The sequence below is a fragment of the Triturus cristatus genome, chromosome 9, assembly GCF_964204655.1.
Source record: "Triturus cristatus chromosome 9, aTriCri1.1, whole genome shotgun sequence".
NCBI lineage: Eukaryota > Metazoa > Chordata > Amphibia > Caudata > Salamandridae > Triturus > Triturus cristatus.
This window is the reverse complement of record NC_140592.1, coordinates 6,899,704-6,919,276: the sequence shown is the minus strand read 5'-3', so window position 1 is coordinate 6,919,276 and position 19,573 is coordinate 6,899,704. Positions and strand designations below refer to the sequence as shown.

Genomic DNA, 19,573 nt, shown 5'->3' with positions numbered 1-19,573 from the left:
TCATTCACCTCTACCTCATCCATCGTGTCATTCACCTCCGCCTCATCCATAGTGTCATTCACCTCCACCTCATCCATCGTGTCATTCACCTCTACCTCATCCATCGTGTCATTCACCTCTGCCTCATCCATCATGCCATTTACCTCTACCTCATCCATCGTGTCATTCACCTCTACCTCATTCATCGTGTCATTCATCTCTGCCTCATCCATCGTGTCATTCACCTCTGCCTCATCCATCGTGTCATTCACCTCTACCTCATCCAACCTGTCATTCACCTCTACCTCATCCATCGTGTCATTCACCTCTGCCTCATCCATCTTGTCATTCACCTCTACCTCATCCATCGTGTCATTCACCTCTACCTCATCCATTGCATCATTCACCTCCGCCTCATCCATAGTGTCATTCACCTCTACCTCATCCATCATGCCATTCACCTCCGACTCATCCATCGTGTCAGTCACCTCTACCTCATCCATCACATCGTTCACCTTCGCCTCATCCATCGTGTCATTCACCTCTACCTCATTCATCATGTCATTCACCTCCGACTCATCCATCGTGTCAGTCACCTCTACCTCATCCATCGCGTCATTCACCTTCGCCTCATCCATCGTGTCATTCACCTCTACCTCATCCATCTTGTCCTTCACCTCTACCTCATCCATCGTGTCATTCACCTCTACCTCATCCATCGTGTCATTCACCTCTGCCTCATCCATCGTGTCATTCACCTCTGCCTCATCCATCTTGTCATTCACCTCTACCTCATCCATTGCGTCATTCACCTCCGCCTCATCCATCGTTTCATTCACCTCTGCCTCATCCATTGCGTCATTCACCTCCGCCTCATCCAACTTGTCATTCACCTCTGCCTCATCCATCGTGCCATTCACCTCTACCTCATCCATCGTGTCATTCACCTCTACCTCATTCATCGTGTCATTCATCTCTGCCTCATCCATCGTGTCGTTCACCTCTGCCTCATCCATCGTGCCATTCACCTCTACCTCATCCATCATGTAATTCACCTCTACCTCATTCATATTGTCATTCATCTCTGCCTCATCCATCGTGCCATTCACCTCTACCTCATCCATCGTGTCATTCACCTCTACCTCATTCATCGTGTCATTCATCTCTGCCTCATCCATCGTGTCATTCATCTCTGCCTCATCCATCGTGCCATTCACGTCTACCTCATCCATCGTGTCATTCACCTCTACCTCATTCATCGTGTCATTCACCTCAGCCTCATCCATCGTGTCATTCACCTCATCCATCATGTCATTCACCTCCGCCTCATCCATCGTGTCATTCACCTCCGCCTCATCCATCGTGTCATTCACCTCCGCCTCATCCATCGTGTCATTCACCTCTCATCCATCGTGTCATTCACCTCCGCCTCATCCATCGTGCCATTCACCACTACCTCATCCATCGTGTCATTCACCTCTACCTCATCCATCGTGTCATTCACCTCTACCTCATCCATCGTGCCATTCACCTCTACCTCATCCATTGCGTCATTCACCTCTGCCTTATCCATCGTGCCATTCACCTCTACCTCATCCATTGCGTCATTCACCTCCGCCTCATCCATCGTTTCATTCACCTCTACCTCATCCATCGTGTCATTCACCTCTACCTCATTCATCGTGTCAGTCACCTCCGCCTCATCCATCTTGTCATTCACCTCTGCCTCATCCATCGTGTCATTCACCTCCGCCTCATCCATCGTGCCATTCACCCATACCTCATCCATCGTGTCATTCACCTCTGCCTCATCCATCGTGTCATTCACCTCCGCCTCATCCATTGTGTCATTCACCTCCACCTCATCCATTGTGTCATTCACCTCCGCCTCATCCATCGTGTCATTCACCTCTACCTCATCCATCGTGTCATTCACCTCTACCTCATCCATCGTGTCATTCACCTCTACCTCATCCATTGCGTCATTCACCTCCGCCTCATCCATCGTTTCATTCGCCTCTGCCTCATCCATTGCGTCATTCACCTCCGCCTCATCCATCGTTTCATTCGCCTCCGCCTCATCCATTGTTTCATTGACCTCTACCTCATCCATCGTGTCATTCACCTCTGCCTCATCCATTGCGTCATTCACCTCTACCTCATCCATTGCGTCATTCACCTCCGCCTCATCCATCGTGTCATTCACCTCTGCCTCATCCATCGTGTCATTCACCTCCGCCTCATCCATCGTGTCATTCACCTCTGCCTCATCCATCGTGTCATTCACCTCTACCTCATCCATCGCGTCATTCACCTCTACCTCATCCATCGTGTCATTCACCTCTACCTCATCCATTGCGTCATTCACCTCCGCCTCATCCATCGTGTCATTCACCTCTGCTTCATCCATCGTGTCATTCACCTCTGCCTCATCCATCATGCCATTCACCTCTACCTCATCCATTGCGTCATTCACCTCCGCCTCATCCATCATGTCATTCACCTCTACCTCATCCATCGTGTCATTCACCTCCGCCTCATCCATCGTGCCATTCACCTCTGCCTCATCCATCGTGTCATTCACCTCCGCCTCATCCATCGTGTCATTCACCTCCGCCTCATCCATCATGTCATTCGCCTCTACCTCATCCATTGCGTCATTCACCTCTACCTCATCCATCGTGTCATTCACCTCTACCTCATCCATTGCGTCATTCACCTCCGCCTCATCCATCGTGTCATTCACCTCTGCCTCATCCATCGTGCCATTCACCTCTACCTCATCCATTGCGTCATTCACCTCTGCCTCATCCATCGTGTCATTCACCTCCGCCTCATCCATCGTGTCATTCACCTCTGCCTCATCCATTGCGTCATTCGTTTCTGCCTCATCCATCGTGTCATTCACCTCTGCCTCATCCATCGTGCCATTCACCTCTACCTCATCCATCGTGTCATTCACCTCCGCCTCATCCATCGTGTCATTCACCTCTGCCTCATCCATCGTGTCATTCACCTCTGCCTCATCCATCACGTCATTCACCTCTGCCTCATCCATCGTGCCATTCACCTCTACCTCATCCATCGTGTCATTCACCTCCGCCTCATCCATCGTGTCATTCACCTCTGCCTCATCCATCACGTCATTCACCTTCGCCTCATCCATCGTGCCATTCACCTCTACCTCATCCATTGCGTCATGCACCTCCGCCTCATCCATTGCGTCATTCACCTCTGCCTCATCCATCGTGTCATTCACCTCCGCCTCATCCATCGTGTCATTCACCTCTGCCTCATCCATTGCGTCATTCGTTTCTGCCTCATCCATCGTGTCATTCACCTCCACCTCATCCCTCGTGTCATTCACCTCTGCCTCATCCATTGCGTCATTCGTTTCTGCCTCATCCATCGTGTCATTCACCTCTGCCTCATCCATTGTGCCATTCACCTCTGCCTCATCCATCGTGTCATTCACCTCCGCCTCATCCATCGTGTCATTCACCTCTGCCTCATCCATCGTGTCATTCACCTCTGCCTCATCCATCACGTCATTCACCTTCGCCTCATCCATCGTGCCATTCACCTCTGCCTCATCCATCATGTCATTCACCTTCGCCTCATCCATCACGTCATTCACCTTCGCCTCATCCATCGTGCCATTCACCTCTACCTCATCCATTGCGTCATTCACCTCCGCCTCATCCATCGTGTCATTCACCTCCGCCTCATCCATCGTGTCATACACCTCCGCCTCATCCATTGTGTCATTCATCTCTGCCTCATCCATCGTGTCATTCATCTCCGCCTCATCCATCGTGTCATTCATCTCTGCCTCATCCATCGTGTCATTCACCTCCGCCTCATCCATCGTGTCATTCACCTCTACCTCATCCATCGTGTCATTCGCCTCTACCTCATCCATTGCGTCATTCACCTCTACCTCATCCATCGTGTCAGTCACCTCTACCTCATTCATCATGTCATTCACCTCCGACTCATCCATTGCGTCATTCACCTCCGCCTCATCCATCGTGTCATTCACCTCCGCCTCATCCATCGTGTCATACACCTCCGCCTCATCCATTGTGTCATTCATCTCTGCCTCATCCATCGTGTCATTCATCTCCGCCTCATCCATCGTGTCATTCATCTCTGCCTCATCCATCGTGTCATTCACCTCCGCCTCATCCATCGTGTCATTCACCTCTACCTCATCCATCGTGTCATTCGCCTCTACCTCATCCATTGCGTCATTCACCTCTACCTCATCCATCGTGTCAGTCACCTCTACCTCATTCATCATGTCATTCACCTCCGACTCATCCATTGCGTCATTCACCTCCGCCTCATCCATCGTGTCATTCACCTCTACCTCATCCATCGTGTCAATCGCCTCTACCTCATCCATCGTGTCATTCGCCTCTACCTCATCCATCGTGTCAGTCACCTCCGCCTCATTCATCGTGTCAATCGCCTCTACCTCATCCATCGTGTCATTCGCCTCTACCTCATCCATCGTGTCCGTCACCTCTACCTCATCCATCGTGTCATTCGCCTCTACCTCATCCATTGTGTCATTCACCTCTACCTCATCCATCGTGTCAGTCACCTCTGCCTCGTCCATCGTGTCTTCTCAGCCTGTTTGTTTTAAATGTGAACGAGCCAATGACGGAGGGTTTAGGTGATTGTGTAGCTCAGTCCAGTGTATCCTCTCCACCAATGACCGGCTGCTTGCCTCATGTCTGGTCAGATGAATGATTGAAAGCTGCGGAAATGACGCCCTGGCAGGTCTCCTGGCTTCGGCCTTTCCTCCCCGTCCAGCTCTGCCCATCGCTTGGCATCAGTTCTGTGCCCATGTAGCTCTGTCGGGAGACACCTTCCCTCTGCAGGGGCGCCAGGCTGGCATCATTGGCTCCTGTCATTCCATTCCATTGTTTCTCCTCTCAACCCTAAACCACTGACGCCTTCCATCTAATGCAGGACTTTGCTTTCCAGGCCGCGAAAATCAAGGATTTGACGGGGGAGGGACCCTACACCGTCTTCATCCCGCACGAGAATATGTCGTGGAATGCTTCTACGGTAAGGGTCAAGGGCCATCTCTGTTTACCGTCTGATGTCTGATTGCTGTGGCAGCGTGGAGTGTGTTAGCTACATCAGGGCCACCCAGTGGGTGCCACTTCACTGCAGTGCAACAGCGCCCCCCTCAGGACCATCTCAAACCCACCCTAAGGAGAGGAAAGAAGATTCATGGACTCCGCGTTTTTCACTCCTGGCCTTACCTCACTGCTGGGATGAGGATAGATCCAAGATGCATATGATGTATGGATTCATTAGAAACACTTCGGCTCTAGCGACATGAAGCTTTGAGCCCTGCACCAGGTGCTGGGGTAGTGGGGAGCGGGGGGTATTAGGCAACATCCTTTCATTTACCACTGGACCCCCAAGCACTCAGCTACTAGGTCACACCCCGAATGCAAGCCAAGGACTTCCTTAGTACCCCGACTCTTCGATGACAGCAGGTCGAGCAGTCACGGACTCGAGTGTCGATCAGAGGGGGCATCGGAGCAGGGAACAGGTCTTTCATTGCCGGTCGAACAGTAGGGCCGTCAGAATATTGAACATGAAAACCCAGGAGGCCCCGCCGCCGTCTGTGGAGATATACATCGAATAACACATGTACTGCCTAAGCTTCAAGGCGCTACAGTACTAATCCCTGGGACCGCAGTAAGGCCGGCGTTGAACGATAGACAAGGGCGTGGCCTTGGCACATGGCAAACGCTCGTCTTTGTCGTGGGCTCTGGTGGCACAGCCAGTCAGCGGGCTGAGATGCCAGAGAGAATGCCGCAGTGTGTCCTGCGCGACGACCCTGACTGCTGCCCACTGTCCAAAGTGACGATGGACGTGGCTGGCGGTCCTAGTTTCACAATGTCTTTGTGTTGATATTAAAGTTATGGAGATGCAGGGTCAGCGATGGAGCTCTCATTGGTCCCAGGAGGTGTTGGAGAAGCAGGGTCAGCGATGGAGCTCTCATTGGTCCCAGGAGGTGATGGAGAAGCAGGGTCAGCGATGGAGCTCTCATTGGTCCCAGGAGGTGATGGAGAAGCAGGGTCAGCGATGGAGCTCTCATTGGTCCCAGGAGGTGCTGGAGAAGCAGGGTCAGCGATGGAGCTCTCATTGGTCCCAGGAGGTGATGGAGAAGCAGGGTCAGCGATGGAGCTCTCATTGGTCCCAGGAGGTGATGGAGAAGCAGGGTCAGCGATGGAGCTCTCATTGGTCCCAGGAGGTGTTGGAGAAGCAGGGTCAGCGATGGAGCTCTCATTGGTCCCAGGAGGTGATGGAGAAGCAGGGTCAGCGATGGAGCTCTCATTGGTCCCAGGAGGTGATGGAGATGCAGGGTCAGCGATGGAGCTCTCATTGGTCCCAGGAGGTGATGGAGAAGCAGGGTCAGCGATGGAGCTCTCATTGGTCCCAGGAGGTGATGGAGAAGCAGGGTCAGCGATGGAGCTCTCATTGGTCCCAGGAGGTGATGGAGAAGCAGGGTCAGCGATGGAGCTCTCATTGGTCCCAGGAGGTGATGGAGAAGCAGGGTCAGCGATGGAGCTCTCATTGGTCCCAGGAGGTGTTGGAGAAGCAGGGTCAGCGATGGAGCTCTCATTGGTCCCAGGAGGTGATGGAGAAGCAGGGTCAGCGATGGAGCTCTCATTGGTCCCAGGAGGTGATGGAGATGCAGGGTCAGCGATGGAGCTCTCATTGGTCCCAGGAGGTGATGGAGAAGCAGGGTCAGCGATGGAGCTCTCATTGGTCCCAGGAGGTGTTGGAGAAGCAGGGTCAGCGATGAAGCTCTCATTGGTCCCAGGAGGTGATGGAGAAGCAGGGTCAGCGATGGAGCTCTCATTGGTCCCAGGAGGTGATGGAGAAGCAGGGTCAGCGATGGAGCTCTCATTGGTCCCAGGAGGTGTTGGAGAAGCAGGGTCAGCGATGGAGCTCTCATTGGTCCCAGGAGGTGATGGAGAAGCAGGGTCAGCGATGGAGCTCTCATTGGTCCCAGGAGGTGATGGAGATGCAGGGTCAGCGATGGAGCTCTCATTGGTCTCAAGGCGCTACAGTACTAATCCCTGGGACCGCAGTAAGGCCGGCGTTGAACGATAGACAAGGGCGTGGCCTTGGCAGATGGCAAACGCTCGTCTTTGTCGTGGGCTCTGGTGGCACAGCCAGTCAGCGGGCTGAGATGCCAGAGAGAATGCCGCAGTGTGTCCTGCGCGACGACCCTGACTGCTGCCCACTGTCCAAAGTGACGATGGACGTGGCTGGCGGTCCTAGTTTCACAATGTCTTTGTGTTGATATTAAAGTTATGGAGATGCAGGGTCAGCGATGGAGCTCTCATTGGTCCCAGGAGGTGTTGGAGAAGCAGGGTCAGCGATGGAGCTCTCATTGGTCCCAGGAGGTGATGGAGAAGCAGGGTCAGCGATGGAGCTCTCATTGGTCCCAGGAGGTGATGGAGAAGCAGGGTCAGCGATGGAGCTCTCATTGGTCCCAGGAGGTGTTGGAGAAGCAGGGTCAGCGATGGAGCTCTCATTGGTCCCAGGAGGTGATGGAGAAGCAGGGTCAGCGATGGAGCTCTCATTGGTCCCAGGAGGTGATGGAGATGCAGGGTCAGCGATGGAGCTCTCATTGGTCCCAGGAGGTGATGGAGAAGCAGGGTCAGCGATGGAGCTCTCATTGGTCCCAGGAGGTGATGGAGAAGCAGGGTCAGCGATGGAGCTCTCATTGGTCCCAGAAGGTGATGGAGAAGCAAGGTCAGCGATGGAGCTCTCATTGGTCCCAGGAGGTGATGGATAGGCAGGGTCAGCGATGGAGCTCTCATTGGTCCCAGAAGGTGATGGAGAAGCAGGGTCAGCGATGGAGCTCTCATTGGTCCCAGGAGGTGATGGAGAAGCAGGGTCAGCGATGGAGCTCTCATTGGTCCCAGGAGGTGATGGAGAAGCAGGGTCAGCGATGGAGCTCTCATTGGTCCCAGGAGGTGATGGAGAAGCAGGGTCAGCGATGGAGCTCTCATTGGTCCCAGGAGGTGATGGAGAAGCAGGGTCAGCGATGGAGCTCTCATTGGTCCCAGGAGGTGATGGAGAAGCAGGGTCAGCGATGGAGCTCTCATTGGTCCCAGGAGGTGATGGAGAAGCAGGGTCAGCGATGGAGCTCTCATTGGTCCCAGAAGGTGATGGAGAAGCAGGGTCAGTGATGGAGCTCTCATTGGTCCCAGAAGGTGATGGAGAAGCAGGGTCAGCGATGGAGCTCCTATTGGTCCCAGGAGGTGATGGAGAAGCAGGGTCAGCGATGGAGCTCTCATTGGTCCCAGGAGGTGATGGAGAAGCAGGGTCAGCGATGGAGGTCTCATTGGTCCCAGGAGGTGATGGAGAAGCAGGGTCAGCGATGGAGCTCTCATTGGTCCCAGAAGGTGATGGAGAAGCAGGGTCAGCGATGGAGCTCTCATTGGTCCCAGAAGGTGATGGAGAAGCAGGGTCAGCGATGGAGCTCTAATTGGTCCCAGAATGTGATGGAGAAGCAGGGTCTGCGATGGAGCTCTCATTGGTCCCAGAAGGTGATGGAGAAGGAGGGTCAGTGTGGTCCTGGACAGAAGACGCCCCTGCACACGGGCGACAACTTATAGCAGGCGGCTCAGGGTGCACTGTGCACAGAGGAAGGCGCCCCTGCACACGGGCGACAACTTACAGCAGGCGGCTCAGGGTGCACAGTGCACTGTGCACAGAGGAAGGCGCCCCTGCACACGGGCGACAACTTACAGCAGGCGGCTCAGGGTGCACAGTGCACTGTGCACAGAGGAAGGCGCCACAACCTTTAACCTCGTCCCCATTTCCAAGGAGCGTCAAGGAGCACACAGTGGAGCACAGGGAAGGCTTCACTGCTTGGCTTGGAGAGGACGCTGAAAGACCGCAAGGGGGACTACAAGTCCCAGGAACCCTTCCTGCATCTCTAACGGGCCGCACCTGGGTAGAGGAAAGCGCAATTTACAACTCGCGGCACCCGCTTCACCCATCTGTGCCCATCAGGGGCCTGAGGAGGCCGGGCTGGGCCCCCCCCTGATATTTACCACAAAGGAAATCATTCCTGCTCCCGTGTTACAAGGCACTATGTCTAGCATTGTTATATATATAGCTTGTTAGTGTGTTCATTTGTGGCGCGGTAATTGGATTGCTTGAGCCCTTAGAATGACAAGCAAACGTAAAGGAGTAGCCGGGACATTGGATGCTTTCATCGTGAGGGCAGAGTCTCTATTGATTCACGAAATTGAACTGACCGAGCGAGGCCTGTCCATGGACCCTGTAACTCTACAGTCACGCCTATCATTGGGCGGTTCGATCCCTGACAGTGCAACACTCGAATCTCCCCGTAATTCCTCACCTACGGCAGCATGTCTGGTTCCTTTAGACCTAACATCGTCAAGCTCGGGAGCCCCTGTCACGGATGTCCCAGATGCATCAGGCATTAATAGTAGAGCACGGACGGCATGCCCTCAAAGGGATACCAAACCGAAAAGCCAACCTCCTAAAAGGAAAAGAAACGTAGGGATGACCAAGGCCAAACATTCCAACGGCTGCCAACCTGATAATAACAGGACAAACCAGGTGGTCATCCATACCATCTCAGCGGGCACACAGACTGATGGGTGTTCTCTCTAACTCTGCCCATACTGACGTTAATGTAGGTGCCGTGGGAGACGCTGCCGTTCCTTCCGATGTACTTAAACCTATTGGAAATGCCCTGGATGACCTTAAGAAGACAATTGACATGAATTTTAATTTGTTGTGGGGGAAATTAGAATCCTTGAACTGTGAACCGACTAACCTAATGGGTAGGAATGAGAATTTTGATCAAAATGTTGGCAGGGGTGGACTATTTCCTTCTTCCATACATCCCAGCTTTACCTCACATAAAGATACTACTCCTGCTATCCCGCTCACAAATTGTAGCAATACAGATGTACTTCCTGGCAAAATTCCCACAGTGAACAGAAGGATATCCAGGGTGCCCTTCTGGGAAATACAGCCAATTTAAACCCAATATTAGGAAGAAGTTGCCTCACGCAACGAAGCCTTAGAGCCCTTGTAAGAGAGACAAGTGTAAGCAGGGACATCTCCAATTGTCCCGGGACTGCTTGCCCGAGAGGAAACACTGACGTATTAAGTCTACCGCCTGCTTCCTGCCCTTATGTGTTAGTCTTGGCTGGGGTTCCCTATTTAGCTGGGGATCAAAGGGAGTCCTGGACAGATTTGCGTAACAAGTCTGTAGACTGGCTTTGCAAACATAAGGGGTTTCGCCCCTCTAATATGAACGACATCCTTACGGCCAGAAGAGTAGGAAGGGTTGGCCCTTCTGCTAAAAATATAATTGGTGATTGTGTTGTTCTCAATTTTCGCAGACGCAACATGGTTCGCTGCTTACTGAGTATTTTTGAGGAATCCCACACGCTAAATACCTGCATTGGTTCGCTCCCCCGGGTTATTTCTATAAGCCCCCCCTAAACCACCTATGGACGCCCACGTCTTGCCGTTGATAACCAATAGGTTTCCTGTATTCTCGAGCTTAGGTGCACAGGATTGACAACCACCTTTGATGGCTGTTTAGCAGTACCAGCAGCCCCACACGGAGAATCCCTCTGAAATTTCTGTAATGATTGAAAATGACAACGATGATCACTCTCCAATTAGAGCTGACAGAGGAGCAGAACTGAGCATTCTTAGTTGGACTGAAGCAGGGTTACAGTCCAAGCTTGATGACCAGGATTGGTTGCGTTTAGTTAAAGAACAAGACGTAGTAATGTTTCAGTAGACATGGGCATTGCTTGACCTGTATATCGAGGGGTTTCATTGTATCAGCGTAGCGGCTTCTTGTCACAAACATGGCCGACCATCAGGGGCCTTTTTATTGGGCCTAATGTAGCAGCTGGAGGAAGTTTTAAGATACTTCAAACGAATAATTGCAATTTCCAAATTGTACTGTATACGAGAAGAGTTTCTTTTTATTTGGTAAATTTTTATAATAATGACTCCCATTCTATTCCCAATAAGAATTTTATTGAGCTTTTCGATTTCATTTCTTACTTAGACTGCCAACAACGTTCGGGCAATCCGATTGGGATCATTTTAGGAGGTGATTTTAACGCAAATCTTAATGACACGCACCCAGGTGCTGAGTCATACAACTTAGGTCCTTCTCCCCGCAGGGGTGTCGAGCTGGCAGTGTTTTTGAGTTCCCATAACCTGGTCAACGTTATGGACCAGACGGGTACACTATATGAGATTAACGATTATCAGCCGACATTCAGAGGAACGGGCTATTCGTCTACAATAGACTCGACTGATAATCTAAGATTAACCTGAGGGGCATTGACAATGAGGATTTGTTTAAGTCGTTAGTTAAGGATAACTTGCCCCTCATTAATTTTTGTTTGTCATTTCAAATCCCACATCCAGAGGTAGTTCATGATTTTTCTAAACTCTGTCTGGTTATTAAATCCCTTTTGTCGAAACCCGCATCTCTGAGTAAGCAAGGTCCTAGATGGTTTGATGATGAATGTTCCCGGGCTAATAGGAACTTGCGTAGGGTGTTGTCAGCGGAACCTAGGTGGGCCTCCGATGTGAAATTGGCCAGGCGGAAGTACAATTTGGCAGTTACTAATCGGAAGGGAGTACTTCTTAGGGACCGTTGGGAAACCCTCTCGCAGGCCACTACTAATAAAAGGGGGAAATGATTCTGGTCTGCTGTTAGGGATCTCCGATCCAAGGGACAGTTATTAACTCCCATTAGTTGCTCCATCTCTAGCCAATCCTGGGAATCTCACTTTTCTAAAATCTATGCTATTCCCTCTTCAGCGACCGGCCAGTACGGATGTGGGTTATTTACGAGCATTCAGATATCCCTCTCTGAAGTGGAAGAAGGTATTCAGCAGAGTGTTGGGAATAAGGCCCCTGGCCCTGATGGGCTGCCAATAGATTTCATCAAATGGAATTCGGATTTTGGGCACCGCTTCTTCTGAATGTTTTTAATAACCTAATGCACGCCCCGTTACCTGACACCTGGGCGAAGAGTATTATCGTCCCTATATTCAAAAAGGGGGACCAGTCGCAACCGAGTAACTATAGGCCTATTTCTCTGATCGACAACACTCTTAAAATATTGGGCAGAGTTTTATATAATAGGATCCTGGAATGGTCAGAGGAATGTAGCATTCTAGACCCCGGCCAGCCGGGCTTCCGTAGCAAGGTCGGCACTAGTGAACAATGCCTCAACCTCAGTCTTGTAATCGGGAAATACACCATCGCACGGAACTCTCCGGTCTATTTGGCCTTCATGGATTTGTCCTCAGCCTTTGACTTTGTAAATGGGTCAAGGGTGTGGGCGATCCTGTTGGCCTATGGTCTGGATGAGCCTCTGGTTCATTTCCTGGCATACCTCCACAAAGACCTTCAGGCACAAGTGAGGATTGGCAGAGACGGTGAGGTCTCAGGGCCAACTACGGTCAGAAGGGGGGTCAGGCAGGGTTGCGTCTTGGCCCCCCTTCTTTTTATTACATATATTAATGGATTGAATAAATCATTAGTATCCATGTCCCAAGATGTACCTATGAATAATGGGGAACCCCTCCCTGTGTTATTATACGCTGATGATGCCGTTCTTTTATGCCGCACCCCTAACTCTTTGTGCGCTTTAGTACAGTCTTTTGTTAAATATATGGATAGCCTGGACCTAGGAGTTAATTTTAGCAAATCATTTTTAATGCCCTGTGGTCCCCGGAGACGCCATCTCAGTTCCATTGCTGTTGGTATCTAAAAACTGATAAGCACCTGTAAATGTCCCTATCTTTGGTCTTTGCTGCGAACGGCTCCTGGACTCAGCATCTCTCTCACTCCAGGAGCAAGTTCTCAAAGACCATCAATTCAGTTTTAAGTTTCCCCCGTCCAAACACCACAGGCGCCATTTTAGCTATCTTAAAATGTTTTAAATTACAGTGTGTTCCTGTGGCCGCCTATGGAGCTGAGATATGGGGCATTGCGAACAGGACCTGCATTCAGCAGGAAGAAAACAGATTTTGTAGAAAGCTGTTGGGCATCCCAATCCCTAGCCCACAATATGTTTGCCACAAAGAACTACATTTAAATGATATAACTGATTTTATACGTGCCCGACCAGCTCTTTTTTGGCTATCGGTTTGGAAGAATGAGGCAGCTACTCTTACCAGAGACATTATTACTGATTGTTTGAAGTGTGATAAGGGGATGGATATCCCCTGGCTGTCCGGGGTATATCAGAGTTTATGCAGCATTAATAAAGGCTGCATCTTTTTAAATCCTGGTAATGCTGAAACTCTGCACAAAAAAGACCTCAGAAGGGCTCTTTACTTGTTGTACAGCACTGAAAGAACTGCGCTGGGTTCGAAGTAATCTCTCGTTTCCAGTTATATGTCACTGGAGCGGCCCTGCCATCCCCTACCAAATTATCTTGTTCTACCCATGAGTCAGTGGGAAAGGAGTCTTTTATTCCGTTTGAGAGCAGGGACAGTCAAATTCGCTCTGTGTTTTCCTCTTGGCTTCCATTCGAAACTTGATCTAGTACCCTGTCCATGTGACGGGGTGAGCGGCCAATCCACTCTTCATTTCCTGCTTTTTTGTAAATATTACATTGAATACAGTGAGGGGCTTCTTTACCCCTTTTTTAGCAGGCGCAGGCCTATTGGTTTGGATTCTGCCTACTCCAGCACGCTTGTCCTGACTGATGACGAGCTGGTCTTCCGTTTAAATTCATTCTTGAGAACTGCTACCAGGGCCCGTAAGACAATACTTAATCCCTGAGTTTTTAATACATGAATGGTTAAGTCTAAAAATTGTTATTTACTTACAACTTCGAGTTTGTAATACTGTGTTTTGTAATTGAATTTTTATTAATATGTATTGTTACTTTTCTCCCGTCATTCACACTGTTTTTACTGTTTTGTACTTTTATAGATACAATGCTTCTCCGAATAAAGTTTATGAACTGAACTGAACTGAAGTAATAAAGATGCAGGGTCAGTGATGGTGCTGTCATTGGTACCATGACGTTATGATGATGCGGGGTCAGTTCTCATTGGTACCATAAAGCTGTGAAGATGCAGGGTCAGTGATGGTGCTCTCATTGGTACCATGAAGTTAGAAAGATGCAGGGTCAGTGATGGTGCTGTCATTCGTACCATAAAGTAATAAAGATGCAGGGTCAGTGATGGTGCTGTCATTCGTACCATGAAGTTATGACGATGCAGGGTCAGTGATGGTGCTGTCATTCGTACCATGAAGTAATAAAGATGCAGGGTCAGTGATGGTTCTCTCATAGGTAATAAAAGGTAAGAAGATGCAGGGTCAGTGATGGTTCTCTCATAGGTACTAGAAGGTTATGAAGATGTAGGGTCAGTGATGGTTCACTCATAGGTACTAGAAGGTTATGAAGAGGAAGGGTCAGTGATGGTTCACTCATAGGTACTAGAAGGTAAGAAGATGCAGGGTCAGTGATGGTGCTCTCATAGGTACTAAAAGGTTAGAAAGATGCAGGGTCCGTGATGGTGCTCTCATAGATACTAGAAGGTAAGAAGATGCAGGGTCAGTGATGGTGCTCTCATAGGTACTAAAAGGTTAGGAAGATGCAGGGTCCGTGATGGTGCTCTCATAGATACTAGAAGGTAAGAAGATGCAGGGTCAGTGATGGTTCTATCATAGATACTAAAAGGTAAGAAGATGCAGGGTCAGTGATGGTTCTCTCATAGGTACTAGAAGGTTATGAAGATGCAGGGTCAGTGATGGTTCTCTCATAGGTACTAGAAGGTTATGAAGATGCAGGGTCAGTGATGGTGCTCTCATTGGTACCATGAAGATATGAAGATGCAGGGTCAGTGATGGTGCTTCAGTGGTACCATGAAGTAATAAAGATGCAGGGTCAGTGATGGTGCTGCCATTCGTACCATGAAGTAATAAAGATGCAGGGTCAGTGATGGTGCTCTCATAGGTACCATGAAGATATGAAGATGCAGGGTCAGTGATGGTGCTCCCATTGGTACCAGAAAGGTATGGAAGATGCAGGGTCAGTGATGGTGCTCTCATTGGTACCATGAAGTTATGAACATGCAGGGTGATTAATGGTGCTCCCATTGGTACCATGAAGATATGAAGATACAGGGTCAGTGATGGTGCTCTCATAGGTACTAAAAGGTTAGGAAGATGCAGGGTCCGTGATGGTGCTCTCATAGGTACTAGAAGGTAAGAAGATGCAGGGTCAGTGATGGTTCTATCATAGATACTAAAAGGTAAGAAGATGCAGGGTCAGTGATGGTTCTCTCATAGGTACTAGAAGGTTATGAAGATGCAGGGTCAGTGATGGTTCTCTCATAGGTACTAGAAGGTTATGAAGATGCAGGGTCAGTGATGGTGCTCCCATTGGTACCATGAAGATATGAAGATACAGGGTCAGTGATGGTTCTCTCATAGGTACTAGAAGGTTATGAAGATGCAGGGTCAGTGATGCCTCTCTCATAGGTACTAGAAGGTAAGAAGATGCAGGGTCAGTGATGGTTCTCTCATAGGTACTAGAAGGTTATGAAGAAGCTGGGTCAGTGATGGTGCTCTCATTGGTAACATGAATGTATGAACATGCAGGGTCAGTAATGGTGATCCCATTGGTACCATGAAGAAAGAACCTGGGAGCTCAGTTAACTGGACCCCGAGACTCAATTGAGTAGGAGACCAGTTGATGTCCACACCGGTCTCACACTCAAACATCACAATAGGGGGTCACTAGTGGTGTAGATGGGCTAGTATTCAGAATGTAAGGCATGGAGGTAAAAAACCTCAAGCACCTGTACCTGGGATGGTTGCAGCCAATATTTGTGGTTGGTTGTGGTACCCAGGTGACCTGAAGCTGTCACTAGATCCTAAGGGCTCCGTCATAACATTCACTATCTCAGGAGCTGGACCGGCTGAAGAGAGGTTAACCTCCTGAATGCATGTGGAGGGATGTGCAGGGCTGCTGGTGAGAAAGTGAAAATGAGATTAGTTTGTGTACAGAGATGAAGGAGAGGAAGAGAGCTTGCAGCAGCACTGAAGGAGTCCGTCCCCTCACTGGCCACTTAGATGCTTCTGAAGAGATCTGTCTTTAGATCCTCCTTTTGAGGGAGGTTTGACTTGTAGTCCGGTGGCCGCCTTGCTCAAACTATATCAAGCCAAAAGTGTCGCCATCGCCTGCTATGGCAGTGAGATATGGGGCTACTGCCAGACACGAGCCCTGGAGGTTACAGAAAATAACTTCTTAAAGAAGGTATTGAGGCTGCCAAGGGGCACCGGAAATTTCTCGGTACATGAGGAATTAGGTGTACCATTTCTGAGTGACAGAATAGCAGCAAATCCCCTGTTATGTTGGTTGAACTCCTGGCTAAATGATGATATACCTCTCACTCATGCTATACTAGAAGAAGCTCTAACCTGGGACGGTAGGTTTAAGGTTCCGTGGCTGAGGTACATTAACGACCGCCTCACTGAAATGGGACGGCCGGATTTGTTCTCATCCCCAAATTCTATAACTAAAGCTGATGTAATTTTTGTGAAAAAGACATTTATGTCTACCAGGTATCTTGCCCGGGAGGAGGGCGAGCTGACGAAAGTTAGTGTAAGGAAGCACGCCCTACTTAAAACATGTTCACAAATGGAACCATACCTATCCTGGCCTATGTCAGGGTATGAACGCTATCTCTTGACAAGGTTCCGTTTTGATTTATTTCATCTCCTGTTGGCAACACCAAAAGGAGCACACCGAGGCCAAGTGTTACCTGCTTGCGGCTGCGACGGGAAGTCTCCGCAAGATTTGGCACACTTTTTATTTGTTTGTCCATATTATCTAGTACCTCGGAAGTTGTATTTGAAGCCTTGTTTAAAGGATTTACAATTTACCCAAATCAAACCAGCACTTTATTACCTCCAACTCCTGAAATGTGACTATACTCTGTTTATATGCAGTTTTTTGAAACTTGCTATCACCTTCAGGAAAAGTATGGAAGGTTAATTATGCTGCTACTATCGTTGTATTTTTATCCCTTTTTAGCTTTGTATAACTATTTATATTTTTAACCTGTTGCATTTTACGTGTTATCCTGGTTTCACAAAACTATTGCACATTATCTTGAGTCTTATTTTTGAAACGGATGATTTTTCTTTATATGAAAGGAATATGTTATGTCTGTATGTTTTAAAATGTACTTTTATGGATGTATTGTATTACATTCGAATAAAGATATTTGATTGCTGATTGCTGACTTGTAGTGGTTTTTTTTTTTGCAGTACTTCAGTTGTAATTTGAATCTGACGACCTCCATGCTTGGATGATGGAGGGTGTGGTACCAAAATATTGTGACCAAAAAATCATCTGACAGACATTTCTGATGGATATTTCTTCCACTGATTTCTCGCCTCTTGACTGGATCCATCAGCAGATGGCACCATCGTCCTCCACGATGACTCACACCGGACATGACAATACCAAGTCATATAGGTGCCACTCCTGCATGCTGCCGTCAGTTTCTTTGTTATGCGCCGTTCTACCCGGATCTGGAGCTCTGCTCTTACCAACGTCAGACAGTTTCTATAAAGTTGATACTATACTCTAAATTAATTTGGCGCTATAGCAGGTATGTATCTGCGAAAAACAACAGGCTTCAAACCATGCAATGCTTGTCCAATCAAATATCAGGATCTGACCCGCACAATGTGTGTCTGTGGTGTTAGAGGCAAAAACGGGAAATCCTGTGACAGTTGCTCCCTTAAGCACCCAAAGGTGGTCAAGGAGCTGGAGGCCAAACTTAGCTGAACACAACAAACGTGGTGGATCCCAACCTGGGACGTCCTCTTCAGGTAAGGTGAAGGGAAAGGACAATTCAGCCAGGAGCCCCAGAAACAAAAGCAAAGCTCTGCGGCTTTCAGATGCACCATAGCCAACCTTCACAGACCCGGTGCTAACTTTGTATTCATCTTCAGAGCCGCTTCTTCCCAAGTTCCCTGGGTCATCGTCAACTGCGGGACAGGAACCAGCCTTTAAGGAGGCCCTTCTGAAGCTTCTCTCAGGTTCCCTCTGGTGCTTGAGTGGTGGTTAAGTTTCATACACTTGTGTAGATCAGTGCTGACTGGTCATGGGCCCACTCCTTCCACACCAGCCAGCACAGCTGCTCCTCTGTAAAGGGAGGTCACAGCATCAGGGCTTCCTGCAGGTCACATGCCCTGTCCTAGCCTTGAGGGAAACCGCAGCTGGGCAGTGTGGATGCATCTGCAGATGCCAGCAACATCAGTAGATGCTGCCTTCATCTTCCTCTGCCAGCTCTTACCTCAAAATCTCTGACTACCCATTTCCCCTTATTCCATCATCTTCCAGTGGTAGGGAGGGTCTTCAACTACACCTCCAGCTCGAGAAGGATCAGGATGGACCACTGGGTCGCACGGCTGATCCGCAAGAGCTGTGTCTACTTTCCTTTCGCCCTCCATCGTGATGTGCTGTCTGGACCACACCTGGATTATGGAGACAGAGCTTCTTGTCTTGCTTAACAAAGAGGATAGTTGTGTCAGAGGGCCCCTGATGGGGCTCGTGCACCAGTACATTCCTCCTGCCTCCCACCCACCCCATAGCTGATCACCACAGTTCACAACAATTAATAAACTCTTTGTTTACAGCATGGACTATGAATGTCTGTGTCACTGCCATCTCCAGCACCATGTCTCATTAACCTTGTCTTTCACAAAGAACTGGGTGGAGTATTTGGAAAATTCGGCAGGATGCTTTGCCCACCCTTGACATTTTGTCTGCTTTCCTCATCCATCATGAGGTGGTAATCAAATACCAGCCACATGTATCAGTCCAACATGTTAGAGGAACGGACAAAGACTCAAGAACATTGCACCGTCACTCACATACATCTATTCACTGACAAAAGAAGGATGAAATGTTTCCGATATACGGACACATACATTCACGCACACACACACACAGACACACACATGTTCCCACCCATCACTGTTGGCCCTTATGCATGGCCCGATAGTTTTATCAGTTGCTAATGCTGTGTCCATCTAGAAGGCTTTTCAAGCGACACCACCGGATAGAGGGGCTACCTCTGGTAAAAAGGGACACTGAATGTTACTCCCTTAACTTCGTGCTTCCCAAGAAGAACGCGGTCTGGGACCCATCCTCAACCTTTGCGCTTCGACCTATTCATTCAGCAGGGCTCGTTCAAGATGCTGTCCCTGAGCTAAGTCTTGGAAGCCCTGAGTTCAGTCTTGGAAGCCCTGAGTTCAGGACATATGTTGGTTCTCTGGATCTTTGGGATGGTTAGATTCATCTTCCATTTCTCCCTGCCCACAGACACTACCTGAAGCTCACGGCAGCATCTCAGATCTGTCCGTATACAGTCCTGCCCTTTTGTCTAATGACACCGAATACATGTATTCAAGCCGTTGGGTTTCCTCGTCACCTTGAGATATGAAAAGAATGTTCACCACTTGCGAATAAATTGTCTTC

The 19,573-nt window shown here is 49.3% G+C and overlaps 1 protein-coding gene across 1 annotated transcript in view; it reads left to right on the top strand.

Annotated features, from left to right (window-relative positions):
- STAB1 (stabilin 1) overlaps positions 1-19,573 on the top strand; it is a 1,212,756-nt gene that overhangs the window by 803,263 nt on the left and 389,920 nt on the right. The window contains exon 48 of the mRNA XM_085624210.1: positions 4,975-5,058. Coding sequence (XP_085480336.1) covers positions 4,975-5,058 — 84 coding nt within the window. The remainder of the gene's footprint in view (positions 1-4,974; positions 5,059-19,573) is intronic.